Source organism: Salvia miltiorrhiza, chromosome 6, assembly GCF_028751815.1.
Source record: "Salvia miltiorrhiza cultivar Shanhuang (shh) chromosome 6, IMPLAD_Smil_shh, whole genome shotgun sequence".
Taxonomy (NCBI): domain Eukaryota; kingdom Viridiplantae; phylum Streptophyta; class Magnoliopsida; order Lamiales; family Lamiaceae; genus Salvia; species Salvia miltiorrhiza.
Window position 1 is genome coordinate 12810143 of NC_080392.1, and position 11089 is coordinate 12821231.

The window sequence follows — 11089 nt, forward strand, 5'->3', positions numbered from 1 at the left end:
TTCTTAATTAATCCAATTAGTGGACAAATATATATATAATTAATGTAAATAAATATTATCATATTATGTATATATTAAATGTTATATTTATTATTTGTTGAGGGACCAAATAATAAATATGGATAACTTGAGAAGTTATAAATATGGGGTCTGGTCCCCGGGAAACTGTACCGTTCTGTATTCTTTTTCCCATCAAAAGAAATACTCTAAAAGAAGATACTGTATTCCTGGAAGATCAAATCTTCATACAAAATTCGTAATGGCTTCAGGTTAGTGATTCCGGTTTAATTATTTTCAGTTTATCATCATAGATTCTGTGGTAATTACATGAATTACTTCTAACAAATGTCTGATTTCAGTATCATTGAAGGGTCTTGCAGAAAAACATTACACATACATAAATATAGACTTGCCTTTTACTCCATCCGTCCCATTATTTAAGACACACTTTCTTTATTGGGTTGTCCCACTATTTTAGTCACATTTATATTATTAGAAAAAATTAGGATATCTTTAACGTTAATTAATGACTATCCTAATCTACCTATAAAATTCCTAACCCTAATGGATCGACCCATACCCCCCGAGGCATTCCGCCATCTCTCATCCACTTATCTTGCGTCGCCCACCTCTGAAACCCTAAATCTTCTGTCGTCTTCTACCGTCGCTCTTCATCTGGAACCCTAAATCTTCTGCCGTGAACGATGAGTGAAAAGTTAGGATGGAAAGTTTATTTGAGCGATCTATTCGTCCCTGATTCGGAGGATTTCAAACCCTTCGATTGATTGCCTCCGTTGCCCTATTTTTCGTTTGTGATAACGGAATGAGATATGGTTGGAGCCGAGGAGTCTTTTGGTGGTGCGTCGGAGGAGGGGCTCACGGCAGGCGACAAAGCCCTCGATAAAGGCCTATCTTCGATCCGTCAGTCGATTTACCGCCGCCCCTGTGTCACCGTGAAGAAGCCCCCAAAGAAAATAGAAAATTCCCTCATCTGCAACGAAAAATGGGACAACATCATCCCGAGCGAAAGGGTGGAGGCCGTCGTCGATGATGGTGGGAGATGCGTTCCCCTGCTTTGCAAGGAATGCTTGAGATCATGTTTCCTCAACTGTTTCGGATGAGATCTTTCTTGTTGCTTGTTATTCTGTGATGCTTGTTAGATCTATGGTCTTTTGGCCGAGAGAACTATGTGGTAGATGGGTTGTTTTGAAATGATAAGAACATGCTCATCAAATTATTTGTCCCTTTTCGCTATATCTATGGTTATTTGAACTTTTAAAATGAGAGATTGGAATGTGTCCCTTTTTTTGGTTGAAGCTTAAGTTTGATGGAGTTTGATTACTATCTGGGCTGTGACTCTAATGTTCTTACTGTGATGATTTTCTTATTGTGAATGGGGCTATGTCCCTAGTGTTCTTGATGTGAAGATTTTCTTATTGTGGATATGGTTGTGTCCCTAGTGTTCTTGTTGTTGATGGGGCTGTGTCCCTAGTATTCTTGTTGTGATGAGTTTCTTGTTATGGATGGGGCTGTGTTTTTTGCTTTCAACATTGATAATCTGACCTTGTGCTTGTTGTTCTTTGACAGCCTTCCGCAACCGAGTTGCTCCTACAATATTCAAACTTGGACATGCCTTTTGAGTCCCATAGACAAGCTTCTCATCGTTGCTATGTTGAAGAAGAAGCAACACTATAGCTTGTCTCTCTTGTAATGAGAGATCTTTTCTTTTTGTTATGATTGTGATTTTTTTTTTTATTATTATTTTTATTTTGCACTCCAATTTGTGGGAATTAAGAAGTGGCAGATTTGTCCTATTTATAGATTGCAAATTTAGAGTATGATGAGAATCTATTTATTATATGAAAACACAGTTTGTGGCAAAATTGTAATAAAAGAATCAATCAAATGGTATTTATAAAACTCAACAAATCCTATATATTTTCTCTCTCCTCTCTCCCCTCTCCTCTATCCTTTTTTCATCATACGCATTCTTTAATTTTCTATACTCTCTCTCTCATATTCTCTTTTTCATATTTTGATGATTTTTTTAAAAAATCAAATTTTATTTATAAAAAATATTCTATATATATCTTAAATTAAAGATAAATGCAAGATCTTTGATTCGGTGTCAAATAATTATTCAACTCTTTTATTAGTATTCTAATAAATTCTAATAATATAATTTATTTTCCTACTTATCAATTGAAGCTTTTCTAATAAGATGACATAGGTAATGAGCTAACTTAGAAAAAATAATTTTATGCATGATTAGCTCATGTTTTAAAAATATATATTGTGATGTGAAAATTCTTTTTTTATTATTTCTTCGTTTCTTTTAATTTGAATGATGTGTTTATTCTATAATTTTAGGGAAGAAAATAAAGTTTTCCATCAAATAGATGGAAAATTAAAAACGATACTTTTCAAAATTATAAAATAAAATTAAGGATCTTTACTGAGTAATCGATGTAGATTATTTTATTTTATAAGAAAAAATAATTTACATTTACTTATATTCTAACTATATTTAAGTATATATTTTTTATTTATTTGACACATCATTTAATTTATTTATTTTTGATAAATTAACATGATTAAATAAAGAAATTTAAATGCCGCGCCACAGGGGGGGCTCGAACCTAAGACCTTCGGTTTTAGACATTAACCCCTAATCGCTTAACCGATACACACACTACATCGTTTAATTTTAATGCAAAACTATGTTCGCCGTGTATCGCACGGGCGAATGCACTAGTTTTGAATGAAATTTCAATTTGAAGAATTGAAAGTACTCTGCCGCCTTTTTTCTTTTCGTTTTTTTTCTTCTTCCAAATTTTGGTGCAAATTTTGTTTTTGGATTCACAAATTCTATTTTTGGCGCCTAATGAATCAATTTTGTCTGTTTTGGTGTAAATGGAATGATTAAAAGATGGAATAAAATTTAATTTAATATAATCAGTAATTAACTTTAAGTTAATTGTTCCGTAATTAAATTTAATTTTAATCTAATTAATCTGTAATTAATTTTAAGCATTTTTTAATTTTGTTAATTTTATTTTAAATTTAAAAATAAACACAATATAAATATAAAGTGGTCCACTAAACACATTTAATTAAATACACTAAACAAGTTGACCACAACACTTTACCACATAATCTAACTCATCTTAATTTTCGCACCTAAAAGAAATGTGTCTTCATTATTGGTTGGGACGAAGATGGAGGAAGTGTAACTTTAGAAGGTGATGGAATTGCAAAATTGATCATAGATTCATAACTTATGATTTATTTAACAGTTGTCCCAAAAAAGAAACACGTAAATTTGAATCAAGGAGAATTTTAGTGGTTATATTATTGAGGGCCATCGAGATTAAACATTTTTGAATTGGAGACCGAAATCCTCAATCTTTTTGTCTATTCTGATTTATGAAAATACCGAAATATAAATAATTTGTAAATATACATCTGAATGCATCTATAATAATTAAACCAACGTCAGTGTGTTGGGATAGTCTTATCTCTATCTATTCAAATCATATGCCACCGATTAATTTTAAAATTAAATTTGAGGACGGTGTTATCAACCCTAGCTAGCTCCGTTGAGTCGCTGCCCAAAAACCTGCAGAATATGGGTCCCACATGCAGGAAGTTTCAGCAATACAATACAACCCCCCACACACAATACTCAACAAGTATCTCTATTCACCATCTTCATTAAGGGAGTCTCCCTCTCCCACCGTTGCATCTTATTTTGACATGTCACTTGCACGCTCTCACATTAACACGATGAAGTGACCTTGGGTACAACAAAATATATCGTACAACTAGTTGTACCATCACTTTCATCGTGACCCGCATCCTGATTCAAATTTGTATTCTAACCCAAGCCGTATAATTAACACTATTCTGGATGGAGGTCAATTCAGTTGTACCCAAGTTTTTGTGTAACACGATGTCTTCAACCTTCCTTTAATACCTAAAATCATCAAAACTCTCTCTATTTTCGACTACGGTTACTAATCATTATTATTAACATCATGTCTTCAACTCAAGGATTTAAAATGCCTAAGACGTTTTCCGATGGCCCCGAGAGAGAGGTGTAAGCCTTGAGGCGTTCCAAAGCCTACATCCTTAAAAACACATAAAAACATAGCAAATATACAAAAACCCATGAAATCACAAGTTCATAATTAGTGATAAGTCTTTAAAATCTCAAATTAAAGTTTAATAATTATATAGGAGATAGAAAGAGAACGTGAGAGAAGCTGGAGTCTCAAAAGAATCAGAATCAGAACCATAGGGTTTCTTTGTGTTTCAACTTTTTTTACGCCGTCTTCTCTTTAAATCTTCCTGATAAAAGCATTTTTTTACATGGCCAACTTCAAGATGAGAGGCTTAAACATGAAAGCACGTTCATTTTTAGCCTCCAGAAGCCCAAAAAAGGGAAATTCAAATCCTAAACGTGAGCCTATCACCTCATCAGTGAGGCGGGTGCGAAGAGGCACGCCCCAAAAACGCCTTTTTAAACCAAGCTTCAATCTTCCGTCAATGCCTAGAACCATCAAAACTCTCTTTATTTTCAACTATGATTGATGCAAACAAATTTTGACATGTCACACGGTCTGACATAATATTTTTATGCTTAAGAGATCATTAACGTCACTAAACTTACAGGAATGGGACGCCTACAGAAGATAGAAACAACACTGAGCTAGGAGTAGAAAGGATTCTTAGTATCACTTACTAAATAAAGTATCAACAAATCCAAATATGAAATTATGATGAGTTATGAGATCATCTCAGCCTTTGATAGACAACTTATCAAGCAAATAGGTATTTTCCGATAAGAACCTAAATCTTATACTATTGGAAGAGGCAAATAGTGATACAAAGAAACTCAATATTCTGACCTTATTTTGCTGCACGTAGACTTTCGTTTCACAAGCGTTACGCTAATCTTGCTCTCAATGCATGGCATATAATTATGTACAATAACTAAAGAAGCCACCAAATCCATCTATGACCTAACAAATTAAGAACAACTATTTGCTAGTTGAAATGTTACTTAATCACATATCTTTAAGAAGATTGAAGAGAAATTTACCCAATCTCCAGCCTCATTCGTCCGTAGCTTTGTCAATGGGCGATCCTCGAGTTTCCAGGAGCAAAATGGATTGTCTGGAACAAAGCAAACAGTGATATCCTTGCAATGAGCAGTCAAGACAATTCAAGAAGCAGAGAGCTCCAGTCTGGTCAGCTTAAGAGTTCTCGTGGAAGCTCAATGACCTAGACAGCGCTGCTGGATTTGCTTGTAATACTGTCGAGGTTTCTGAAGCATGAGCCTTTTCATCGCCTTTCGATTGGCTTTGAAATGCCTTAAAAAGACCACCACCACCCACAGAATCTGCTCTCTCGTTCTTTATACCTAAAGTTGCCCATATGGAACTCTTGGCAGCTTCTCCAGGGTCGTCAATTCTCAAAGTTTTCGGAACCCACAGACATTTCTCGGGATTGCTCTCCTTTTCACTCGCATCCTCTGGGTTAACGGGCTTCAGAGTGTTGTCATCTCTCGAATGCTTCCCTAAAGTTGGGGAGTTGGGACCGGAATTTGGAGGTGTATGGCTCTGTGATGGTGTTGGGGGAATAATCCAAGGAACATTCCAAGGGCCAGGTACTGCACAACCCCAGTAAGGTGGTGCCGTAGGATAGAATGGCAAAGCAAAGCCACCGGGGGGAAAGTTCGGTGGAGAAATGGGAGCAGTCCACTGAACAGAATGCCACGGATAAGGCCATGGGGCTCCGGGAAAGCAAGGTACTTGGGGTGGAAAGGGATGATTATTTGGTATTGGTTCTGGCAAGCCGGTTTTACCAACTTCATCTTTTGAACTTGCAGCAGTGGTGGAAGATCCACTTGAGTGATCATCTCCATTCTCTTTATGTCCATGAGAAGTCTCCATTCCCAGTTCTTCCGGTCTATGAAACCCGTTCCTCAGGTTGCTTCTAACGGTTTTATCGGCAATATTCAAGACAGACACCATTGATTCACATAGAGGTGTGTCTGAATTGAATGTGATAACAGTGCCATTTGGGCTCAGCACAGGGTGGTGTATTCCATTTTGGAGGTCCACCCGTGCATTCTGAAGGACATTGGGAACAGTTAGATGACGGAATTGGGAAGCGGCATTCTTGTTTTTACGGCGCCCAGCCCCCACAGGAACATTCCTCATGGTCCCACCAGCTGTCCAGTACCTCTGGCAATTCTTGCAGAAATGTCTCGGCTGGTTGACGTTGTAATTGTTAAAATAACAAAATTTTGTGTCCATGCTGTTGCAACGAGGGCACGGGAGTATCTTGTCCGGCTTCTTCAGGGTTTTGTCCTGTGAGTTACTGGTCTCAGTCTGGTCCTCTTCCATCTTCGAACTTTGCACGGGTCCAGCATCACTATCGGCAGACAATGCCTTAGGGTCCGCAACTATACATGGAGTTGTATTAGGATCTTTTAATTCATCGGATGTCAAAGGCTGGGCTTGATCTTCCTCTTTATTGTCTTGTTTTAAACCTGATTGGTTCTGCAATTATATGGAAGCAAATGCTATGAGTTAACAGTTGCTACTCATTGAACAACTAAAGCCCATCAAGGTTTACATTGCACATTCCATTTGTTATACATAGCAATCTGCTACGAGGTAGTCAAAGTAGGATATTGTTGCAACAAAGCAATTGAAAGGACATGTACAATAAGCCGATAACAAATGAGAAATTTGATTAATACCAAAAAAAATCACAAAGTCACAATCTAGAAGACAGTAAAGAAGACACTAGTGATACAAGGACGATGATTACCGAGCAGGTCTATATGAGAGTCAATTTAGAGGATGTTTGGTTGGCTTATAAGCTCCTTAAAACAACTTTAGAAGCTCTTGAGAAGTGTTTGACAAACTAAGCTCCTTAACAACTTATAAGTCATCTCAAAGTTCCTCAAACCCAACTTATACCCTACAAAACCAACCCTGCAATAGTTTGTTGTTTCCAACACATACCCTTTCAATTTCATATTTTTTCAATTTTATCTCTCTAACAGGATTCTCTCTATCTAACTCACAATTCTCCCTTGAGCTTATTAGCTCAACTGTTCAAACATTTTGACAACTTATAAGCTCTTGAAACAGTACATCTCATAAGCTCATGAGCTCTCTAAAATAAGCTTCTAAGTTCATGAGTGCTCTAAAATAAGAAAAGACGTTATTGGAGAGCTTAAGATAAGCTTAGCCAAACACCGTTTTAACCAATCCCAACATATAGAACTGGTTGTGTTGATTCTCTCTGAAGTTCAGTTTAGAATCAGATATTATACCCTGGATCTTAATCAAAGGCTCCAAGTGAAATAAAACTCAATGACCTGGAACCTGTGTGTTCTAAAGGAAAACTCAATACAAGTTATAACCAATTATGCTATATTCACCATATCATTTTCGTTTGTCTTTTGGTTCATGAGTTACAATACAGGTTCCACGCTCGACTTTTCATTTTGGGCTATTGCAGAAGACAATAAACGTTCATCAAGATCAAAAAAATTCCCAGCATGAACCCCAGAAAGAGAAGGAAACGATCACAAAGTCATTTTGGCATCAATTGTAAACCCAACTAGAAACACATAAAAACCAATTTACTCACAAATGGAATAACAAAAGAGCAGAGCAACTTCTCCTACAAAAACCTCTATAGTTAATTAGTCAAAAATACTAAAATCAATTCAAGAAACAGAGCTTTCGAAGCCAGAAAGACAAAACCACCCTGAAACCCTAAATCGAGACATTGAGCCAGAGCATATCACAAAAGTACCCAAAATCTTGAAAAATAATGAAAAAAAAATCCGACCCGTTAATGTTTATGCCAAGAATTAAAGATTCTTCATCAAAACTCCAAAAATTAATCAGTTCGAAATTATACCATGTTCGATTCTTGGTCCTCTGCGTCGCCATTCAAATCGTTTTCTTCAATCATCGAGTTAGATGAACAAGGGGGATCTTGAATCGAATCATCATCTCCGGCAGCATCAAATGACTGAGCTGCTTCACCAGCCTTCTCCGCCGCCACCGCTGCCTCGGAGGCAGTGTCTGGCAGTTCAATGGTTTTGCCGAAAAGCTTTATCTTGGGGTCTTTCACTTCAGACATTTTCTCTCTCATTATCCCCTCCACCTCTATCTCTCTCTCTCTCTCTTTCCGTATATAAACCAGACAAAAGAACTCCCGATGAGTTGGGATAAAATTGGGAGATCTGACACGCACTCACACTGACCGTGTAACTGCGTTTTTTTGCGTTCTTTTTTTCTATTTCTGGGAGCACCTTTTTGGTGTGTGTTTGTGTGTGTTTTCTCTCTCTGATCAATGAATACTGTCGTTTGGACAACGTGGGAGGGATGGCGTTTTTAAGGTTTGAGTCCACGTCAGCAGCCAAGGTGATTTCTGAGCCACAAGTTTGTATGTGGCCATCAGATCTTGTCTTTTTATTTTTTTCTTTTTCCTTTTTCCTTTTTCTTGTTTTTGATTCTTCTAGTTCTACTCCTCTCAGTCTGACTCACCACTTTATTTCCCCACTTTTTGCTTTTTACTAAATTGTTAAACTTTCTTTATTCATATTCCATTTACTTCATTTTAAAATTCTTTATCCTAAATCCTATACCTCAAAAAATAAAAAATAAAATAAAAACATTTATCCTAAATTATAAGGCGACGACACGTATACATGTGTTACATGGAGTATTTGATATTACATGCAGTAGAATCTTATTCGAAAGAATTCACAACTTACCTATGCGAATCACATGCTTAGAGTTAGAGAGTATAAACAACTTAAACGGATGTGAATACTTCTATAAAAATAAAGTATAAGAAATGTATATAACTTGTTCTTAAACCATTTAAAACATTATTTATTCTCAATAATAAACTTTAATTTGATAAATTTTGATAGCCTAGTCATTTTTATTATTATAATTTATCATACTAATATTCTTTAAGCTCTTAGCGTTTGGGGTTTTATCAAAAAAATTATAACCTATGTTTAAGAAGAGTTAAGTATTATGACAGGAACCACAAATCCTTTCTAGAAAATGACTAAATTTTTTTATTGTCTTTTAATAACCTTGAATTTTATAGAAACATTTAATTTTGACCTGTAGTCGAGAATTCAATATTAAAATTAAAAATTAAATTGATTCATTGAATTCTGGCGCCGTGGAATATATAATATCGACATCTCAAGTCAATTTAGCTTATGAAATATACAATAATTAATATTCGATTCGAAAATCTTGTAAAATTGATTTAACTTTTTGGTGCTGAATTCTCGATCGCAAACAAATATTGGAACTTTCTATTTTTAAAAAATAAAACGAAAATTGATGTTATTTTTGAAAAATATTCCATTTTTTTCAAATCATAAACTACACTGACCCTTTAAAATATAGACTCATTAATAACAATATTATTTTATCTTTCTCCTTACAAAAGAAAAAGGAGTTATACTGATGCTGTTGTTCTTCTTCTTTAGGATTTAGGATTACATCAACTGAATTATAATGCTAGAATATGCTAATACCTTTTTAATAAGCCATAAGAAAAACTAATATTGGAGAAAGGGCCCATTTCCTCAAATAAATCCAGTAGTATATATTTTTCTGATAAAATTTATTCCCATCGTCCCATGGAATTTGTCTCTTATTTTATTTTTGGAATGTTTCAAAAAGATAATCCATTTTTCTAATTAATATTATATAAAAAATATTATTTTATTAAATTAATCTTATTTAATGTTTCATTTAAATATAAAAATGATATGTGAAATAATAAATAAAGATAAAAAAAGTAAAAATATAAAATTAATATCTTTTTTTAAAAAATTATATATATATATATTTATAGAATTATATTATTCTTTTAATATGTGTAAAAAGTGAAAGAGGATTAAATTGGTAGTAGGAGAGGAGGTATTATATATGCTGATAAATATACATTATTATTTATCAATTTATTACCTGGATAATGATACTATGATTGATGCCAAGTTCCTTGCCACCTTTTCAAAAAGTAGCCAAACTTTTCAGACTTTTGTATTTACTTTTCCTTTTTTTCTGCTTTTTTGTGGATAACAACGAAAGTTATTTAAAGGATAAAAAGAAAGAGCCCATCTTTCTAGCGTGAGAAAACCCCATCCATACGTGTGGAACCAGCAACACTTTTCTAATTACTTAATTAAGATAATTAATACTACTTTTCTTAGACCCACTTGTCCCATATATTATATGCATGCATATATTTATTTGACAACTACAATGCGATTCACAATGTTAAGCCTATTTAATTGCTGGGTCCCTTGTTCCTTTTATTATACAGGATTGAAAATTGAAATATAATTTTGCTCAATTCAGATTTGAATAAAACTAGATTTGCCATTCGTATTATGCACGAAAAATATTTTATATTTTTAAAATTTTAAGTTATACTTATATAAAAATATGTGAAGGGTGTGTGTAAGGAATTTAAAATCATATGAATAGTGTAAATATGTAAGAAACCTAAAATTATAAAAATTATAAAAATTTTGAATTTTGATATATATATATATATATATAGGAATGGGATCATATAGATCTCAATGCTTATAATAGATCCCTAGATCCAAATCTTGACCACACATTTATGACATGTGGCGCATCAAGATGGTGACACGTGGCAAGGATTCCAATGCAAAATCTGGAGGGGTAAAATTGGAATGTAATTTTCGGATTTAATAATTAAAAAAATATATATTTTTTTTTAGATTTTCTCAAAATAGATATATTTTAGATGCATATAGTTTCACACAAAGATGCATAAAGTTTTCACATGAAATGCATAACTTTGAACAGAAAAATGCATTTAATTTTTTCAGTTTTGGTATTTTCACCACCCCACCCCATACCACCCCCCAATCCAGCCCACACCACCCCCCAACCCTCCCCATTACCACCCCCCAAAAATATGCATGTTTCACATGCATATAAAATCAAACAAAAATGCATAAAGTTTTCACATAAAAATGCATTTC

General features: G+C 34.3%; 1 protein-coding gene across 5 annotated transcripts in view; it reads right to left on the reverse strand.

Moving 5' to 3' along the window:
- Positions 1-8403, reverse strand: part of LOC130988768 (cyclic dof factor 2-like) — a 52422-nt gene extending 44019 nt beyond the window's left edge. The window contains exons 1-3 of one of the 5 annotated variants that reach the window (XR_009090197.1): positions 7951-8397; positions 5105-6569; positions 3442-3619 (exon numbers count right to left, since the gene is read on the reverse strand). Coding sequence is in view for 1 of the 5 variants with exons in the window: in XM_057912726.1 (XP_057768709.1) it covers positions 5259-6569; positions 7951-8187 (1548 nt within the window). In the remaining 4 variants the exon portion in view is untranslated. Of the gene's footprint in view, positions 1-3441; positions 3620-4136; positions 4553-4883; positions 6570-7950 lie in introns of those variants that run through there. The other 4 variants (XR_009090198.1, XR_009090199.1, XR_009090200.1 and 1 more) reach the window with 4 other exon arrangements.
- Positions 8404-11089: the final 2686 nt, after the last annotated feature.